This window comes from Budorcas taxicolor, chromosome 21 (genome assembly GCF_023091745.1).
Source record: "Budorcas taxicolor isolate Tak-1 chromosome 21, Takin1.1, whole genome shotgun sequence".
NCBI classification, from domain to species: Eukaryota; Metazoa; Chordata; class Mammalia; order Artiodactyla; family Bovidae; genus Budorcas; species Budorcas taxicolor.
Window position 1 is genome coordinate 62,459,631 of NC_068930.1, and position 20,806 is coordinate 62,480,436.

Genomic DNA, 20,806 nt, shown 5'->3' on the forward strand with positions numbered 1-20,806 from the left:
GCTTGATACATAGTAAGTGCTCAAAGAAAAATAGCTTTTATTGTTATTTCTCCTTGAGTCTTGATTGATCCCAGACTCCCCACTGAGTAAGTGATATGCACTTGGAAGATGTAGATGTTGTCTACCTGAGAGCCTAGCCTGGTACCAAGGGCAGATGTGTAAGAGTGGGGTGGGGGAATTAATACACAATCTAGGAAGTATTAATACTTATAAAAGAGGTACATACAATTCATTGGAGCCCCTTGCCCCCGCCCGCAAGGCACTGTCTTCCAGCAGTCAAGGACTAGTGATTGAATCTCTGAATGATACATATTCGTTCTGAATGATACATATTCGTCTGTTTGATGTTCAGCAATAATGAGCTTGTATACAGGGTGAGTCAACCAAGCCTGGTTCGTGGTCTGTGCCTCATATATAGCCATACAATTCCAGAGGCACAGAATCAACGATGGTAGAAATTCAGTCATTCAACAAACATTAATTGGGTGGCCTGGCAACCTACTGATTCATGAGTTTGGAAGTGCGTAAAATATTATTTAGAAGCTACACGTGCAGGCTGGTAACTTAATATTATTGAACTCATGTTCCCTAAGCACCTGTCCTCTGATCTTGAGCAAACTATACTTATACGACCTTATTATGAATTAACCAGGGCAAACAAAGAATCTGACTGCCAATGCAGGAGATCTGGGTTCGATCCCTGGGTCAGGAAGATCCCCTGGAGAAGGGGATGGCAACCCATTCCAGTATTCTTGCCTGGAGAATCCCACGGACAGAGGAGCCTGGCGGGCTACAGTCCATAGAGTCGCAAAGAGTCGGACACGACTGAAGTGACTTAGCACATAGCACAGACAATCTTTCAGAAGACTTCAATTTGCAGTTTTGGTCAAAAGTCCTTCAGCCTGCACAAACGAAGACTTGGCTTTCTGGGTTGGGCTCCTTTGCTAGTAAAGAGGTTTCTGTGTCTTTAAAAGGAGGCGGTACCCTGTCAAATGGACCCTAAAGCATAGGCTGAAGGCGCGTGAAGTCCCACCCACTTTCTGTGACGTCCTGTGGCCCAGCTTCTGATTGCCCGCTTCAGACGTCAATCGCGGGGCGTGTGTCTTGCTGGGACACAGTGGAGGTCTAACCTCTGGTTTGCGGAGCGGTCGGGTGTATTCTCCGCTCGTCCTCACGCCCTCGAGGCCCCCGCCGCCCGACCCAACGGCGGAGCCAGCCAGTGGCTCCCGCGGCGCCCTCCCGCACCGGATCGCTCCTCGCTGGGGCGGGACCTGGCCCGACGGCTCCGGTCACTATGGTCAGTGGTCTAAGGGGAAAGCGGGGAAGGACGGGTGGGAAGGGGGCGCGGTAGGCGGGGTCGCCCCCCGGGCGCATGTGCACTCGCGGGACGGGGGATCCGGCGCGAGGCTCAGCCCTCAGTGTTAAATCCGCTGCGTTCGGGTCCCCCAGGAATACTGGGGGGTCCCGGTCCTTTCTTGGAAGGCTCCCGTGGACGGTCAGCGACGAGAACCCAACCCAGCGCCCAGGATCCCCGCCCCCGGCGCGTTAGTCCCTGGTTTCCCATGTGCCGCTCCAACAGCGGGGACAGGGAGGCTCCAGGGCTAAGGGTCCCCTCCTTTTCGTTACTAGCCCTCCCCCCCCGCCCCCCCCCCCCCCCCCCCCCCAGTTCGCAGCTCCTTGCCGCACCCACCCGAGGGCTCAGCCATTAGAGACCTCCCCACTCCCAAGCCCCACGAGTGGACCTGGGGTTGCCACGGGTAGCCCGACATCCTCTCTGTCCTGCTTGTCAACAGAAGGTCTTTGCAGTTAGGACCCACGTGGAGAGACTGTCTCAAGTTGTGAGGCACGTGAATTAGGGGCCAGAAACGGCCCCCGAGACACCCTCTGAGCCAGGCCAAACTCAGGGCTTGCGCAGCCGGGGACCCTGAGGCCCAGAGAGGGAGGGGCTGGGACTGATCACGGTGGACTTGGATTCCCAGGCCAGTGCTCTTTGTATTTCTGTGTGTGTGTGTTAGTTGCTCAGTGGTGTCCGACTCCTTGCAACTCCATGGACTGCAGCACGCCAAGCTCCTCTGTTTGTGGAATTCTCCCCACAAGAATACTGGAGTGCGTTGCCATTCCCTTCTTCAGGGGATCTTCCCTACCCAGGGATCGAATCTGGGTCTCCAGCATTGCAGGCAGATTCTTTACCATCTGAGCCACCAGGAATTATTCCTTTGTATCACTACATCAGTCCATCTTGGGGGTGAGGGGAGACAGGGGCACAGGCAATCTGCAGAGGACTCAGTGTGATGAATGCCTAAAACTGATCAAATCTGACCCCCCTGCTCCAGGGAGCCTGGAACGCATAAGGAGTGGTGGCTTGGCCTGTGGTCACAGCCCTGAGAGGTGATCTCACCTCCACCCCCTGGAAACCCGAGAGGCGTTGGTTGGTCGCTTCCCCTCCCCAGCACTATTTTGCACACCTGTATAATGGGCTGCTGTGAGGATCACGTGAGGTGATGCACATGGAGCGCTTGGTTCAGATAATTGGCCGTGGCTTTCCTTCTGACAACAAAATCCTGGAAATGGGTGTGCACAGGGGCCTGGTTCTTAGAGCCTCCTCGCTCCTAGGTCTGAGTAAGGAAATGGGTCACTGACCACTGAGGGCTGCCGCTGGCTTGGGGCACAGGTCAAAGCCTGGTCACGGTCTGACACGTTCTGAGTGTGGCGTGGGTGGCCCGGCCGGTCCTGAACAAACCAGCTGGGTGTGGCTGAGGGCTTCTGGAGCGCCTGGAAACACCCACTTCCTGTTTCCAGGCAGGGCCTAAGGGTTGACCTGGCTCTTCTGCTCCTGGAAGGGCACGGAGGTGTTTCTGCATCGCCCACAAGGGAGTGGCCAGGGCTGGGGTAATAATGGGTTTAGCCACCCTGGAGCCGAGGCTGGCTTGCCTTCCAGTCACCACTGGGTAGCTGAGAGCATGGCGGGGTGGTGGGGCTGGGCCCTGATCTTCTGTCCTTCGTGGTGCACAGTGGGGCCTCTGACTCCAGCCTCCCATCTGCCCTGGACTCAGGAGAAGAGAAATTAGAGGGCAGGTAGAGTCAGAGCACCAGCCCGCGCCCTGTGACGGGCAGCGTAGGTGCCTTGGAGAAGAATGAAGTGATTAACTCACCAAACAAGACGTCTGTCTGGGAATCATGGGGAGGGGGTGGAGCAGAGGCAGTGCAGGGTGTGTTCTCGTCTGTTCATTCAGCATTTAGTGAGCACCTACTGTTTGCCAGGCACCGTGCTGGGCCCACTGGTGATGTTTTTGAGTCTGTGTGGTATGGATGATGGTGAGTGTGTGTGTGGTGGGCAGAGGAGAATGCCTTTGGAACATATAGTGTTTTCTTTCTGTATCCATTTCAAAGTCACTGAGCTTGGGAAGGGTCCCAGGTAGAAGACATAGAAGCCCTTGGGAAGGCAGTGGCCTGGGTGAGGACAAGGTTTGGGGGCTGCCACTGATGGAGGTTGCAGGTAGTGAGGGGCCTCATGCTCGCTCAAAGGGCATTTAACATTCAGTGAAGAGTGAGGGTCAGATGTGAACAGCAAACCCACAGGGCCCTTCTGTGCTTTGTTCTTTGGTTTTTCAAACAAGCCCCCAGTAGGGTCCCTAGTCCAGCCCCACGCTGGGCTGGGCATTGATGAGAAAGACAAGGGCCTGCCCTCTTTTAGGAACTCACTGCATGAGACAAGACAGAACTGGACACAAGCAATTCCTGAACTATCAGTCATGACCTAAGAAGCTTAAGGGCTTGGGGAGCACAGCAGGAACCCACACACTCTAAGGGAGCAGTGAGTGTCAAGGAAGGCTTCACAAAGGGGTCTTTTGAATGGGTTATTAAAGGATGTGTAGGAGTTTTCAGGAAGCATTTGGGGTATTGTGTATTCCAGTCAGGGTGGGACAGGCCTGGAAATATGTGCTTACAGGCCTGGAAACATGGTTAAGAGTGGGATATTCTGGGAATGGTGAGCAGTCTGTATGGAGAGAGGGGAGATGAATCTAGAAAAACTGGGAGGGAGGGTTCAGAATGTACTGTAAACGGCTTCACATGCTGCGCCATGGGGTTTGGGTTTTAGTCTGCAAATGTGGTGGTGGATGGGACCATAATGTATTTTTGACAATTAAGAGATGGTTGATTTGGATGGTCTCTCTGGCAGTGAAGCGGACAGAGGGCCAAAAGTGGTCAGGCTGGAGTCAGAGACCAGCTTACCCATCTATTCCGTCATCCACTCATTCTGCATTTTGGGAGCATTACTGTGTGGCAGGCACTGGGGAATCTGGTCATGACAAGCAAGCAAAGTCCCTGCTCTCATGGAGTTGACATTCTTGTGGAGGGAGAGAGACAGAAAGCAAGTCAACAAGTGAAAGTATATGTTAGAGAACCCACTGAAGACATAAAACAAGTTAAGGCAGTAGGGGTTGGGGGAGGGGCAACTTCTGACAAGATGGTCAAGGAAGGTGATTACACACGCACAGAGGCAGAGGATCTGTCCGTGCACAGGAACAGCATGTGCAAAGGGCCTGCGGTGGAAATGCGTGCGTCTTGTTGGAGGAACCTAGGAGGGTCACTGGGGCTGGAGTTCAGGAGCGTGAGGGGAGCAAGGCCAGATGACGGTTGTCATCCGAAGGCTGAGTCTTTTCCCAAGTGAAAGAAGCCACTGGAGGGAACTGGGGAAGGGCACGCCCTCAACTGGTTCGCTTTGTGGGAGCCTGTGCTGGGTGCTGTGGGTGACGGTGAGAACGGGAGTGGGAGTGGGAGCCAGGAGGTCCACTGGGCAGACGCTGGTGCCACCTCCCTGGGGGCAGATGGTGGCAGCTCTGGCCAGACACAGGAGCAGAGCTGAAGCAGGAAGAGAGGAGGGGAAGAGTCCTCCCATGTCTTTAGTGTGAGTTCTGTCTGGGTAGAGGGGCTTCTGAGGATCTGGTGACACCTGGAGGGGATGCAGTGGTGGAGGGAGAAGGCAGTTAGGGGCGCAGTAGTTCGGGGATCATGGTCAGACATCCTGGTGGCTGGTGGTGTTTGAGGCTGGATCTCTAGGGAGAGGTCAGGGCGGGAGGTGAAGGTCTGAGGGTTGGTTAGGAGGATGCTAAGAGTCCAGGTGTCAGATGAGAGAGGACCAGCATCTGAATTCGGGCTGTCTGCAAGGCCAGCCAATAACTGTGACCTGAGGCAATAGGGACTCAGGTGTAGGGTCTTCCCTGTTTCCTGCGCTGAACAGCAGAGATGGGGCATGTGAGTGGTAGGCTGAGTAATAGCACCCCGGAGACACCCACATCCTAATCCCAGAACCCATGAATAGGGTACCTCACATGGCAGAAGGGCTTTGCAGGTATGGTGAATTAAGGGTCCTGAAATGGGGAGAGCACTCTGGATTACCCAGGGAGGTCCAATGATGTGATCACAAGGATCCTTATAAGGAAGAGGCAGGAAGCAGAGTGAGAAGGAGGTGTGACAGTGGGTGGAAGGGATCATAAGCCAAGAAATGCAGGAAGCTTCTAGAAACTGACAAAGGTAAGGAAGTGGGTTCTCCCCTGAGCCTCCAGAAATGTAATTAAATCCTGTTGTTTTAAATCGCTGTTTGTACTAATTGGTTACAGCAGCAGTAGGAAGCCACTTCAGAGCCCTAGGACTAGCACTCCCCTACATCTTTGGCCTCCAAATGCTTTTGATCGCTCATCAGTAAAAGTGTTTGATTATTCCATACGTTGCTACATCGTAGATTATACCCTAAAGTAGACATTTAAAGCGGCATTCCCTGGAATATTACTCAGCCATAAAAAAGAATGAAATTGGGTCATTTGCAGTGATGTGAATAGACCTAGAGTCTGTCATACAGAATGAAGTAAGTCAGAAAGAGGAAAACAAATGTTGTGTATTAATGCGTATATACGGAATCTAGAAAAATGGTGCTGATGAGCTATTTGCAGGGCAGGGATAGAAACAGACATAGAGAACAAACACGTGGTCATGGGGTGGTGGGGGAGCATGGGAGGGTGGAGCAAATTGGGAGAATAGAATTGACATATATATGCTACCATATGTAAAACAGATAGCGAGTGGGAAGCTGCTGTTTAGCACAGGGATCTCCGCCCGGTGCTCTGTGATGACCTGCGGTGGAGGCGGGGGTGGGGGCTGTGGGAGGGAGGGGATATATGTAAACATGTGGCTGATTCACTTTGTTGTTCAGCAGAAACGAACACAACATTGTTAACCAACCATACTCCAGTAAAAATCAGATTAAAAGGCATTTCCTTCCAGCCCCTGCAAACAGCCTGCTATGGAGACCCCAGCACTAGGCAGGCAAGGCCAGGTTTGGAGCCACGGGGAGCCTCTAGAAATGACAGGGACCTTTTGAGAGGGGCGGCGGACTGCATTCTGGGTCCTGCCCCACTGGTGGTGAGGCTGCAGGCTCTGGCCCCTGCTGCGGAGGACTTGGTAGCTTGAGGTCAGACCATGCACTGAGTTGTGGCTTCTGGGAGGCTGGGCCTGGTTAACAAGGCTGAGTCACGGCCCGGGGTCAGCCCCGCCAGCAGAGCAGCCTCAGAGGGAGGTCGGGCAGGCCAAGGGCTGGCCTTGCTCACCAGGCCCCAGGGTGGACCCAGGAGAGGCCCACCAGCACCTCAGAGCCTGGGCCAGGGGTGCCCACAGAGGCACCGCAGGATACATCATGGGTGGGGGAGGGGGGTTGTAGGTAGAGGGGGGTTGTAGGTAGAGGCGTGAGCCTGAGGCCTGGCTATTAAGGAGCCATCAGGAAGTGACGACAGAGCACACGTGAGGGCCAGGTGGGCTCTCTTCATGGAGGGCGAGAGGGCCAGAAAGACACCAGGTCTGTGGAATACCTTTAATGTGCTGGGGGACCAGGGTCCCAGTTTCTTCCTGAATCGCTTCACTGTGTGACTTGAGGCCAACAGCTTGACCTCTCTGGGCTTCAGTTTCTATGTGTAAAACAGAGCTACCGTGAGGCTTAAGTGAGATTATCCCCAGCACCTGGCATACAGTGACCTCCCAGCAAAGGTAACGCATCAATCAGTGGGTACGTCGTGCCTGCTGGGGACCAGCAGCTGTTCCAGGAGTACGGTGACAGAAGTGACAAGGGACCCCGTCCCCGTGGAGCTTCGTATCACCTCTCCTGAAAGCTCACGGGGGCTGGCTTCCAACCCTGAGCTGTACCTGTTCCAGGAGGGGCCGGTGGAGAACTCACTGGAGGGGCAGGGGGTGCGCGTGGTTCACACATGTTGTGGGTCAGAGCCTTAAGGTCTGCGGTCCCGAGCTGCCAGAGCCCAGTCCTTTCAGCCTGGCCCCTCCCTGCCCCGCAGCTCCTTGTCACCCCATTATCTCCTGGGGGGGGTCCCTGGAGGTACTCGCACAGTGCTGGGCGCATGGGGTTCCCATGGGCGGGGGGCGCGAGTTCCGACATCGCCCTGGCAATGGGCCCTCCCTTGGGCCCTGGCGGGTCACATCTTTACCAGAAGCCTTCGGGACTTCAAATGCCGCCCCCGTGGAGCAGGATCCGTGGATGCGGGTAGAGGTGGAGGGCTGGGGTCAACCTGGTTTTTCGTTAGTCTCAGGCTGGTTGAGGAACTCTTGGGGCTATGTGGACAGGTTCTAGACGTGTAGAGGCTTTGGCGAGAAAACCGAGGGAAGCAGGGGGGAACTTGCCTTCCCTCCATTTGGAGGTGGGCGGTGTCTGGACGCGGGGTGGGGATCAAGGGCAGGGTCAGCAGGACCCCAGTAGGTGGTGACGTGCTGGTTCTATAGTCTCCAAAGGTAGGAGATGAGAGGACCCCGACAAGGACTCAGATCTGGTCTAAACACCAAGCCCCCATTCTAGTGCATCTGGTTAGTTCCCGGGGTCTCTGGGGAGGAGTCAGTGATTAGAGAAACATCCTTCTCCACTTTGAAATATATTCTTCCGCTTAGCAGCTCAAAACTGTTTCAGAGTAGAGGTGCTATCTGCCTGACCTAATTCATTAGCACCTGTTTGCAAATTAGCAGCTAAAGGCTAAAATCCTTTTAAGTGACCTGATGAGGTCTGACGCAACATTGTCAGGCGAGGCCAGTCCCTGTCCCATAACACCCTGGAAATTTTTGGCCACGATTTAAAAAACCACCAATTACAGTCAGCTAACGTCAAATGCAGAGTACTGTACTTGGTTTATGGGCCAGTGAGCTGAGGCTGTTCTTCCAGCCATGTGACGAGGGCCATGCTTATGGTAAGTGGGGCGGGGGCCACTTGGGCTGACTTGAGTCACCCTGGACGTGCCAGGCGGGGACTCCGAAAGTGCCAAAGTAGAAACTCACTCACCCCTCCCAGTGGCCCTGTAAACACACCTGGGACCACGAGGGGGCGCTGGAGCCAACTCAAGGCTCCACTGCTGGGCAGGGCAACCAACCTGAGCGCCCTTTGTCAAAAAGGGTGGATCTTAAATAGTATTGAATGAAGAGAAAAGGCCACGATACCTATAGAATAATTTGTCTGCACATTTAAAACGCATGCATACATAAAACAACTTGGTATTTTTAAAAAGACACATTGAAAGACATAGGGAATACCTATAAAGGGTGGGGGGTGGCAGGATGGGAACAGGGATGGGAGATAAAGGGGGAAAGTTGACAAAACGCCTGGGGCTGACGGTGGGTCTCTTGAACCCTAAGTGTGAGCCCCTCCCCACCCCCAAACTGCTGTTTAATGTTTTCCTTTTAAATTGACTGTTTTAAATAGCCTAAGTAAACTTGCTGTTTACTTTGCAAAAATGATACAGCTGTGGCGAGTGGAAAACCCAGGTAGGCTTCCCTGGTATGAGGCCTGTGGGTGCCCTTCCTGACCCACCTTTCACGTTCTCATTTTGACTGGCAGTTTTCTACCATCTGAAATATTGGGTTGGCCAAAAAGTTCGTTCAGGTGTGTCCATATGATGTTATAAAAACTCGAACAAAGTTTTGGCCAACCCAGTACTTGTCGCTCTGTATTTAGGATTCATTTATACTGCTTTCCACTCTGCCAGTGACATTGTCTCAGAAACTGCTCATCAAATAGAACTGAGTTTGTGCCTTTTCCCTCACCGTTTGTTGGGTTTTATTGGGGGGGGGGGGGCAGTCCAAGTGCGAGTGTTCAATACAGCTGTGCTCCCTTGTCATCATCCTTCATTTAAAAAGACCCAAGCCAGCATTCTAAGTCAGCTGTGTGTAAAAAACAAGACTTTTTTTTACTGACGTAGGTAGGTAAATAATGGGACTTATTCTTTGGCAGTGCCAAAGACTGGCCAAGCGACTGTCCAAGCTGTGCTCATTCGCACGCTAGTAAGGTTATGCTCAAAATTTCCTTCCCTTTTAGGCCACCACAGAGCATTGAGGAGAGTTCCCTGAGCCATACAGTAGGTTCTCATCAAGGCTACTTATTTTAACTACAAACTACAAGTGGCTTTCACATTATATTTTAACATCATATTCCTGATGAAATCAGAGCCTTTCCCGGGGCAGGGAGTGGGGGTTGCAGACGGGGGTGCAGCTCCACTGCCCTGAACCCTCGTCTGAGCAGGAAAAACATGAGGCAGAGACAAGCCTGTGGGAGATTAGCTGTTAGAACAGATGGGTCCTACCCTTCCCCTGGCCTTGGGTCTTCCTTTTGCCATTAGATGACTTCTCCACTCTTTGCTGCTGCTGCTAAGTTGCTTCAGTCGTGTCCGACTCTGTGCGACCCCATAGATGGCAGCCCACCAGGCTTCCCCCGCCCCTGGGATTCTCCAGGCAAGAACACTGGAGTGGGTTGCCATTTCCTTCTCCAATGCATGAAAGTAAAAAGTGAAAGTGAAGTCGCTCAGTTGTGTCCAACTCTTAGTGACCCCATGGACTACAGCCCACCTGCCTCCTCCATCATTGGATTTTCCAGGCAAGAGTACTGGAGTGGGGTGCCACTGAGGTCCTGATTTCTCTCTCTGGGTGGAAACTGACCTCCACCCAGAGATGGGCTGTGATATGAACTTTCACTAGTAGGTGGTGCTAGATGGTCTAACCTCTGTGTTTCCAGGTCCAACACCACTGAGCGACTGAATAACACAGTGCTTGGTGCAGACTGGTTGGGTATTGTTGGATGAATAGAAGAAGGAATGAATGAGTGAGACAGGAAGGTCAGGAGAAGACAAGGGGAGTATGGAGGCTCCTTGCAGTATGGAGGCTCAGTAGGCTTGAGTTACTATATTCTTTTTTCTTCCAGTGTTATTGACATCCAGCAGTGCGTAAGTTTAAGGTATACAGCACAGAGATTTGACTTACGTAGATCATGCAATGATTGCACGTCTGGTGAGCATCCCTCATCTTTGTAAAGACACAAAATTTAAAAAATAGAAAAGATTTTTCCTCTGATGAGAATGCTTAGGACTTACTCTCTTGTGTTAGTCGCTCAGTCCCTGTCTGACTCTTTGTGACCCCATGGACTGTAGGCTCCTCTGTCCATGGAATTCTCCCAGCAAGAGTACTGGCGTGGGGTGCCATTAAACTCTCTTAACAACGTTCATAGACAACTGTTCATTATATTTATCATGTTGTACATTACATCCCTAGTACCTGTTTATCTTACAGCTGGAAGTTTGTAACTGGAACCTTTTGACCACCTTCCTCCGGTTCCCTGTGATCCCACCCCTGCCTCGGGTAACCACACATCTGATCTCTGTCTCTATGAGTTTGTTTTTGGAGTATAATTGACCTACAGCTCTATGTTAGTTCCTGTTACCCCACATAACGATTCACTAGTTCTCTATACTTCAAGATGATCACCATGGTAAGCTTAGTTATTGTCACCAAAGATACTACGTAATTATTGAGTATACTCCCCTCACTGTATACTTCATACCCGTGACTCATCTCTTCTGTTTTGTACCTCTTAATCTCACTCACCTGTTTCTCTCGTCCCCGCCAACCCCCTCCCCTCTGGCAAACACCTGTTCATTCTCTGTATCTGTGACCCTGTTTTTGTTTTGTTCATTTCTTTAGATTCCACGTTGCAAGTGCTATCATGTAATACTGTCTTTCACTATTTTAACTTCCTCAGTATGATGATCTCTAGGTCCATCCATGCTGGTGCAAAGAGAAATATTTCATTCTTTTTTGTGACTGAATATTTCCATTGCATATTACACACCACATCTTTATCCACTCATCTATTGATGGGCACTTAGGTTGCTTCCATATCTTGACTATTGTAAATAGTGCTTCAATGAACATAGTGATGCTTGTATCTTTCCTAAAGAGTGCCTTTGTTTTCTTTGGATACATACCCTGAAGTGGAATGACATATGATAGTTCTGTCTTAATTTGTCTGAGGAATCTCCACACTGTTCTCCTTGATGACTACACCAGCTTATAATCCTATCAGCAGTGCACCCCGGGTCCCCTTTTCCTCACATTCTCACCAACCTTGTTAGAAAGTGAGAGTTGTTCAGTTGTGTCCAACTTTTTGCGACCCTGTGGACTGTACAGTCCATGGAATTCTCCAGGCCAGAATACTGGAGTAGGGAGCCGTTCCGTTCTTCAGGGGATCTTCTCAACCCAGGGATCAAACCGAGGTCTCCTGCATTGCAGGCAGATTCTTTACCAGCTGAGCCACAGGGAAGTCCCACCAACCTTGTCATTTGTCTTTTTGAAAACAGCCATTCTTACAGAGGTGAGGTGATACCTCATTGTGGTTTTGATTCCCTGATGGTTAACGGTGTTGAAAATCTTCTCATGGACCTGTTGGCCATCCATATGTCTTCTTTGGAAAAGTATCTGTGCAGATCCTCTGCCCATTTTTCAATTGGGTTGTTTGTGTCTTTGATGTTGAGTTGTATGAATTCTTTATATATTTTGGGTATTAACTCCTTATTCAGATATATCATTTGCAAATATCTTCTTCTTTTCAATAAGTGGCCTTTTCCTTTTGTTGAAAGTTTCTTTGCTGTGCAAAAACTTTTTTTTTCTAAACAGGAATATTCATAGTAACTTTATTCATAATAGCCCCAAAGTGGAAACAACCCCAAAATCCATCAACTGATAAATGGAACAAAATATGGTGTACTATACCATAGAATATTATCTGACAACAAAAAGGAAACAAGTACTGATATGTGGTACAACATGGATGCTCCTTAAATACATTAAGTGAAAGAAATCAGTCATAAAAGACCAATCATATGATTCCATTTGTGTGAAATGTTCAGAAGAGGCGAGTTTACACAGACAGGAAACAGATTCCCGGATGAAAAGCTTTTTGTTTTAATGCAGTCCCATTTGTTTGTTTCTGTTTGTGTTTTCCTTGCCTGAGGAGACAGATCCCCCCAAAAATACAACTAAGACCAACGTCAAACGGTATGCTGCCTGTGTTTTCCTCTAGAAGTTTAACGGTTTCGGGTGTTACATTTAAGTCTTTAAACCATTTTGCATTTATTTTTGTGCACCGATGTATTATAGTCTATAAAATGAGTCAGTTCAGAAATTACAAGATGAGGGACTTCCCCGGTGGTCCAGGGGCCAGGACTCTGCACTGCCAATGCCAGGGTAGCAGGTTCGATCCCTGGTCAGGGAACTAGATCCCACATGCCACAGCTAAGAGTTCATGTGTTGCAACTAAGACCCAGCACAGCCAACTAAGTAAATATTTCCAAAAAATTTAAAACGAAAGAACTTACAAGATGATAACGCCTTTCACGATGGGGCTGACCCTGACTCCTGCCGGGGACCCTGGCTTCTGGGCTGCTAGTCACATACTCGCAGGTGCTTCTGTCCAGGGAAGGTAACATCCTGCAGCCAGCACGCGGTGGGCTTTCTATTGGTGAAAGTCCTGCAGTTGCTTTTGAAATTGTCACAGCTTTGCTCCTTTTTTCTGTCTTTCAGAGTGAAACATCTTTCAACCTAATATCAGAAAAATGTGACATTCTATCAATTCTTCGGGATCATCCTGAAAACAGAATCTACCAGAGGAAAATCCAGGTAAGGCAGAGGGTCAGGAGGAGGGGAGCCTAGATGAAATGGGCTGGAGTTGGGAGCAGAGACAAAGGTACCACTTTGAAGGTAAAAAGGCTTTGCATTTGGACCAGGTTCCTGGACAAAGTAAAGGCCTCCCAGAATAATGCAGTGTTGAGCATATTTACCTTAGTGAGAAATCCTTTAGTTGCAAAAAAAAAAAAAACAACCAGCAGTTTTTGACCTCATTACAGGATTGCAAGGTCAGGACTTTTATTACCCACATTTCACAGCGGAGGGAACCAAGTTACAAAAATTAAATGGCTGGCCCACAATTCTACCGCGCATGCGTGGAGGAGCCGGCACTTGGGCCAAACAGCCTCAGCTCATAAAAGTAGTATTTGTAACTACTCTGTGAGCAGCTCTCTGGTGAGAAGGCCCACTCTGGCTGGACTCTGACAAAGGAGAGATGGCTGAAGGATGCAGGAACGGTTACGGGACTAGGAGGAACCTGGGTGTCCCCCTACTGCCCTCTGGCCACCTGCACTTGGGCAGGACTGTCTCCTGTGGCCGCCGGGAGCCCTTCCTGGGGCAGGAGTGAGAGCTGGGCTGCACATCTCATCCTCTGGGAAATGAGCTGGCTCTCCAGGGAGCACACCCCTCCCTACAGCCTGCCTCTAGGGGGCCGTCAGCTCCACCCACCCTGGTGGGAGCAGGGACTCCCTGATCCCTTAGAAACCACACCGGGCCGTCAGAATCCTGACCGTAGGCAGGCTCGGGAGGCAGCCATGGCGGAAGCTGACAGCTCAGAGCAGAACTGGAGCAGGTGCCATGGGGACGCCACACCTCTTAAGAACCGCTTGGAGGACTGGCCAGACTGCTTGGCGATGTCCGAGGAGGCCTTTCCTACTGCCTGTGCAGCCTCCTGGCCCACCTCACAGCCACATGCACCCTCGCTGCCCCCACCAGGCACACCACTTCTCTCGGTGCGATTCCTCCAGGAAGTCTTCCTGGACTGCTGAAGTCTGGTGTTGATGCCATTGCTCCGCGGCACCCTGGTGCATCCCCTGTCCTCCTGTGACAGTCGTCCAACCACCCATCATCCCCCTAGCCTGTAGGCTCCTCAGAGCGGGGCACGGCTCCCCGTTCACAGTGCCTCCCGCAGGTCGCACTCCACATATTTTTATTTTTGTGGGATGAGAGTTGGGACACCATGGAGGGCCTCCAGTCTGAGAGGAGGGAGCAGATGTTGCCTGGGGGAGGTGGAACCCCACCCCTGACAGGACTCGACAGGGGTGCTCTTGGTGCGGATGCCCACATTTCCTCTGTCCCCTGCAGGAACTCAGCAAAAGGTTCACTGCCATCCGCAAGACCAAGGGGGATGGCAACTGCTTCTACCGGGCCTTGGGCTACTCCTACCTGGAGTCTCTGCTGGGCAAGAGCAGGGAGATCCTCAAGTGAGTGCTGCGTGAGGGATGCTGGGCGGGCTGTGCTTCTGCTGCGTCGATTGGCCCTGAACCTCCCTGAGGGTTTGGTCTCAGCGCAGCCTGCTTAGCCCAGGGAGTGAGTGGCGGCTTTGACATCGAGGGGATGCCCAGTGGCCCTCGTGGTGGAAGTGAGGGCAGCCAAGGGGCTGGCTGGGGATGGGACAAATGACCCAGCGGGTATTTTCAACTCTCTGATCTGAGTATGCCTGGGTGAGGTGAGTTTTGCCTTGGCTATGTTCTTGAAGCCTCACTCCAAGGAGAAAACAAAGAAGCATTGCCCGTTGTTCTGGATCGCTTTAGCTGATCTTGGAAGTGAGTGTGTGTAACCCAGGCGTCTACCTGATCAGCCTGGATCTGGAGTTGATGCCATCCTAGGCCCTTCTGTCCTGTAGCTGGGACATGATCTTCCCTTCGACCCCTGGGGTTCGGCTTCATTCGGGCCTTCTCAGACATCAGCATTTGTGCAGACGCCCTGGGATCTTCTTCAGATGCAGATTCCAGTTCTGTACGGCTGGGGCCGGGGACTCCGCATTTCTCACAAGCTCCCAGAGAAGCCGCCGGTGCTGCTGGGTAACAAGGAGTAGTAGCAAGATGTTGAGACCCGCTTCCTTAACCTTGGAGGTCTCACAGGATCTTAGAGGATCCATGAAGATCCCAGGCTTCCTCATCAGATGCCCTCCTGCACACACACCAGGGAAGAGTGCAGAGTGGCCGCGGGTCACAGAGCACATGGGGTTGATCCGTGGACCCTGGTGCCAGGACTCCTCTGCTGAGCGGGTTTCTACTCTACCCTCCTTCTGGGGCACCGTTGCTCCCTGCAGCCATCACCCAAGTGGGTGCCACATGCCGACTGTGCTGTGGGCCCCAGGGGTGCAGCAGCAAACAGGAGAGACAAAGCGCTCCTCCTGTCGAGCTTGCGTCCTAACCGGGAACGAGGGACAGGGGACACGGGCAGTACTTGGTGTGTCAGATGGGGGAAGCGCTGTAGGAAGAAAACCAGGCAGGAAAGGCAGCCAGGTTGTCCAGGGCTAGGGGCTGCAGTTTTAAGTAGGGGTTGGAGACATAGCGGGGGCAGGTGGGGTAAGGCCTCATGGGCCTCATGGACCTCGAATTTTGGCCTGAATGAGATAGAGGCACAGAGGGTTTGGCAGAGCAAAAGGCCTGACGTGCGGGCTGCTGTGTCCAGGGAAAACCAGGCACACGCACAAATGATGGCGTCTGAGAGCAGCAGGGGCGTGGTCTAGGAGAGCCCAGAGGAGAGGTCGTAGAGGCGGCCTGAGCGGGTGGAGGTGGCACCACAGGATCCACTCGTGGCTGGAGTGGGGCACGTGAGCGGAGAGTTGAGGCTGAGTGCTGGGCATTTGACCTGAGTTATCAGGACTGAGAAGCCCGTGCCACACAGGGAGGCTGAGGGAGATCAGGAGCTCCAGGTTGCCAAGTCTGAAATGCCTGGGAGCCATCCAGGTGGGGTCCAGTGGGAAGTACCAGGCTGGTGTCACCCCATTTTACAGGTGAGTAAACTGAGCTTCGGATAGGTTACATGACTTGCGCAAGGCAAGTGTGTGGCCAAGAGGGGATCTACACTCTAAGTCCGGACACTATCCTCCTTCCCCTCCCTCACCTCGTCGGGGCAGGAGTCCTGTCCTGAGTGTTTGTCCCCCGCTAGACTGGGCCCATGTGTCTCTGTGTCCCCAGGGCTGGCACTGTGAGGCCCGCAGGAACTGGTGAGGAATGAGCATGGGGATGCGATGGGCATGTGGCCAGTGATGGGAAGGTTTGCAGGCAGGAAAGCCGAGAGCCAAGCTGTGCATGTCAGCCTCACGGGAACAGTGGCCAGAGAGGCCTTCACAGCCCCCCGTGGAGACCTGTCCCCATCACCCACCCTGCACAGAAGGGGAGCCTTATAAAGCCAGAGAGCGACTTAGCAGCAGGGCTGCAACCCCCTGCCACGCGCTCCTTCCCACACTTGCCCTGGCCAAAACGGGCTGAGATGCCGGCCCAGCCAGGGGCAGGCTGCCTTTCAGCAAAAGTAAAAGTGCCTCAGCTTCCAGATTATGAGATGATTCCGCTTCAGACCAGCCTCTCCTCCCCTCGCCCTCCCACCGGGCACCTATGCCGCCCAGGCCTTTCTCCTTGTGCCTTGAGTCTCTCATGAAAACCCCCGCCGCATCCTCACTGGAGCCTGGGCTCCCCTCCCAGGGGCCGGGCTGCAGGTAGGCCCGAGCCAGCTGGTCCCCCGAGCCTCTCCACTCGGCCCTTCTTGTGTGGAAGGTGTTCCCTCCTGTGGACCGTCCCTTGGACTGTCTCGTCTCTGCTGCTGAACTCCGTGTCCTGGGGCAGCTCCTCGCCGTCCCCAGGGCTCAGGACAGGTCCCAGACAGGGCTGTGCCCGTAGGCGGCCTGCAGTGGGAGCGGTGACAAGAGGAGGGGTCCCTGGACCAGATCTTGTGGTAGGTCAGTGCTGGCAAAGGTTTAATGGCCGTTTGGCCGGGAGGCCTGATCTGTCTTGTGAGTTGATTTCTGTGGTCTAAATCCTCTTGTCATGAGTTTTTGTTTTCAAGCTACCATCATGGTTTCACTGAACAGGGAGTAGGGAAGACGTATGCAACATACCCTATAGTCCAGGTTGTATTTCCACCGTCCACCCACAACAGACAATGATAACCTCATGAGCAGAGATGAGACTCTTGTTTTTTTAAAAAAACAATGTTTTTTACATCCAGCCCATCTCTGAGAAGAGCGTGCCTGGCCGAGGGGACAGTGGATGTCAAGGGGTGAAGATGCGAAGGGGGAGTGGCTGTAGGGCATGAGGGAGGCTGTGGACTGGACTGGAGATGTGGCTGGTGAGCTTGGCAGGGGCCCTTCCGGGACCCCGGTGCTGAGAAGCTGTGACCTGAGGGAGAAGGCTGCGGCAGGTCACTCTTACAGTCCCTGTGGAGTGGGAACCAGGAGGGAGGGAAGGCTGGGTGTCGTCAGGCCAGAGATGGTATTGCTGCCCCAGGAACCATGGGACAGTCAAGAGACCTTTGGAAGATAGAATCAATATATTTTGGAATGGGTGGTACCTCAATTTTCTCATCTGCGAAATGGGTGTATGACCCACCTCTGGTGACTCTCAGGTGTGTGGGGGTGGAGTGGGGAGTGAGATGACAGCTGACGGTCACAGAGGTGCCCCTGCCTTTCCCTGAAAGCACTGGCTTTCCCCTTCAGGTTCAAAGAGCGTGTACTGCAGACCCCCAATGACCTCCTGGCAGCTGGCTTCGAGGAGCACACTTTCCGAAACTTCTTCAACGCTGTGAGTTAACCCCAGGCACGACGGCTGAGGGGCTCAGCTTTCCTCAGGGCTGGCAGAGCAGACAGAAGACTGAGGGCTCCTTCCTGCCTGTGGGGACATCGAGAGGCCAGGGAGCCCAAGGCCCTGCCCTTCCTCTGGGAGGAGGCACCTCCTTTGGAACGGTAGCTGTCAGGCTGGAAACTTCCCCAGCCTCCCCACCTCACCCCCCTGACCCCACTAGTGAGGGCGGTGCGGGGCTGGAGGACTCTCACTTCTGAATCTGTAAGAATCGCAGTCATGGCAGTGAGGAGGGAGACTCGGGGCCAAGGGACTCACTACAGAGTGTCTCTAACCCTGTCACTTAGCTTTGGCGAGATCTCTGATGGATTGATTCTGGGGCCTCAACTTGAGGATTTCAAGGTGGAAATTTCAAGGAGCGAGGTTCGTGGAGGGAGGGGCAGGGCCTGCCTGGCCCCCAGCTGAGGGCCTGGGGGTGCAGTTTTACAGTGTGGTAGAGCTGGTGGAGAAGGACGGCTCCGTGTCCAGCCTGCTGAAGGTGTTCAACGACCAGAGCTTCTCAGACCGAATCGTGCAGTTCCTGCGCCTGCTGACCTCCGCCTTCATCAGGAACCGTGCAGACTTCTTCCGACATTTCATTGACGAGGAGATGGACATCAAAGACTTCTGCGCTCATGTAGGTCCTCGGGGCCCCGGCTTGGGATGTGGCCTCCAGCCCTGGGCTCTGCTCTCATCCCTCTCTCCTTAAGAGACCTTAACACCAACATTCCCTATCAGGGGGCTGGGGGGTCACGTCTACATGGCAATTCAGAGCATTAGATTAGATTAGCAAACTGAACAGGTTGTCCTTCAGCTGCCTGAGCTGTGTGGCTTTGGGCAAATCACTTTCCCTCTCTGAGCCTCAGACTGTCTCATCAAAGGGCCTTTGGACTGGACTGTTTACAAAATGACAGAGTAGCAACCCCAGAGTCATCTTTGCTCCAGGACATATTTTATGATGTGTGGTGTTCACCTGAAAGGACAGCCAACCATTTAAACGTTGTGCAGTTTTTATATGGATGTCTGGATTTCTCTGGAAAAATCAGATCCAGCTCCCCAGGCTTTATTCTTGCATGGCAACAATCAGCAGGAGCTAAGTGGCAGCTGCCTGAGTTACTGGACTCACTAGCCAGCTTGTCACCATCTCTGCCTGTCTCCACTGACTCGCTCACTTGCTCACCGAGCCCTCTTTAAGCACCTAAGCTTGAATACCCTTTATGATAGAGTCCCTTTCTGCTCTGAGGTTCCTTATGCATTAGAAAGCCCAAGCTGAAAAACTCCTGCTCTCCTCTCCAGATTCTTCAAGTAGTGTGTTCTTCTGACATACGAGGGGACCAGAATCAAAAAGATCTAGATTCAAACCTTTTAATTCTGGTGACTTCTGTCTGTTCCTTCCTCACTGAGCCTGCGTTTCCTTCTCTAGAAAATGCGTATGTCGACATCTGCCTCAAGGCCTGTTGTGGAGACCATCGCACAGTTGCAGAGGTTTTGAGCTCTGCAACTGGGCAAAAAGCCAGGGTGGGACCTCTCACCTGTCCTCTCCTGGGCCTGCATCCTCAGCTGGGTTGTTTTCTCCTTGTGGCTTTTGCAGGAAGTGGAGCCCATGGCCATGGAGTGTGACCACATCCAAATCACAGCCCTGTCCCAGGCCCTGAACATCGCCCTTCAGGTGGAGTACGTGGACGAGATGGACACGGCCCTGAACCACCACGTGTTCCCCGAGGCTGCCACCCCCTCCGTGTACCTGCTCTATAAAACATCCCACTACAACATCCTTTATGCAGCCGATAAACATTGATTAATTCTAGGCCATGCAGTGGAGCCTGTCACCTAACGGGACTGCATTCTGAATGGAACATTACGGCTTTTCAGTTTTTTAAGTGATTTAGACTATAGTTAAGAGAACGTTGCTGCCTTTGGGGCAAAGGCACTGGGAATAAGGCCTACTCACTATGGACTGTTGGTAACTTGGTGATAATATTTTTAATATTTATTTTCACGGAGGATCCAGTGTTTTGTAACTCTGGACAAGGACGCCAGAACTGGCTTTACCCCCAGTTCTGAGACATTGCACGGGTCACTACCCATCTCTGGGTCCAAATCTTCATCTGGAGGAGGTTCCTGCCAGTGTTGACATTCTGTTTTTGGGTAAAAAAATGTCCTTTGGTTTATTTTCCTTGGAGGCAGTGCCTGTCTGCAGGGGAGGAAAAGCTCAAGCTCAAGGTCTTACCAGTTCTATAAAAAATCAAGTCCAGTCAGCTGCTGGACTGCACTTGAGGTGGTGAACTGAGGCCAACCTGAAGATCTCCAGTGTACTTCGAAACATTCACGATGGAGTGCTTTCTCACCGCGAACTTGAGGAACAAGACTTTAATGCCAAAGTCTAGACAGGGGCCTGTAGCCATCAGCATCAAGCCCAAGTTGCCGGGCCCCTTACCTCCCTCAGGGCCAGGACTGCCTGCCTTCTGGGGGGCAGCCCTGCAGGGTTCTGCCGCCAGCCCCACCCAGACAGACACTGAGCAAGACGAGGGTCCGGGAGGACCAAGAAGCTGTCTCGTCATCCCTAACACACCCTGGCAGCAGGATCTAGCGATGCAGCCAGGCTCCAGCTGAGCAGAGCAGACAAGCGCTTTGAGGCTGTCTTTGGCTTCTTTCTCCCTTCCCTCTTATGGGCTGGCTAGAGGTTAGGTGGGAAAGACCGGAGATGAGCAGGTGGTAGTGGGGGAGCCCACCGCTGTGGGAGCTGCCGGGTAGCCAAGAGCCCTGGCTCCTGCCAGCCTCCTCATTCATCCGTCTGGACATGGCCCTTAATAAGCTGCTCACCTTACTGCCTCAGGATCTCAAGGAGCCCCGGCTGGGCTGCGGCCGCTGCCAGCAAGCTGTCTTCCCCTCTGGGAAGAAAGGGAGAATGCAGGGGTGTGGAATTGCCTTTCTTAATCGAAGGCCTTCAAAGGTTCCAATCTGCAGGGATTTATTCAAATCTACTGGTGCTTCAGTGTCAGACTGCAGTGTCTGCCGACAGCCAGACC

General features: G+C 52.6%; 1 protein-coding gene across 1 annotated transcript in view; it reads left to right on the forward strand.

Annotated features, from left to right (window-relative positions):
* The window catches only part of OTUB2 (OTU deubiquitinase, ubiquitin aldehyde binding 2), a 35,348-nt gene extending 15,773 nt beyond the window's left edge, over nt 1–19,575 (forward strand). The window contains exons 2-7 of the mRNA XM_052659541.1: nt 1,082–1,347; nt 12,892–12,987; nt 14,299–14,417; nt 17,657–17,741; nt 18,220–18,414; nt 19,369–19,575. Coding sequence (XP_052515501.1) covers nt 1,082–1,347; nt 12,892–12,987; nt 14,299–14,417; nt 17,657–17,741; nt 18,220–18,414; nt 19,369–19,575 — 968 coding nt within the window. The remainder of the gene's footprint in view (nt 1–1,081; nt 1,348–12,891; nt 12,988–14,298; nt 14,418–17,656; nt 17,742–18,219; nt 18,415–19,368) is intronic.
* The last annotated feature ends 1,231 nt before the right edge of the window (nt 19,576–20,806 follow it).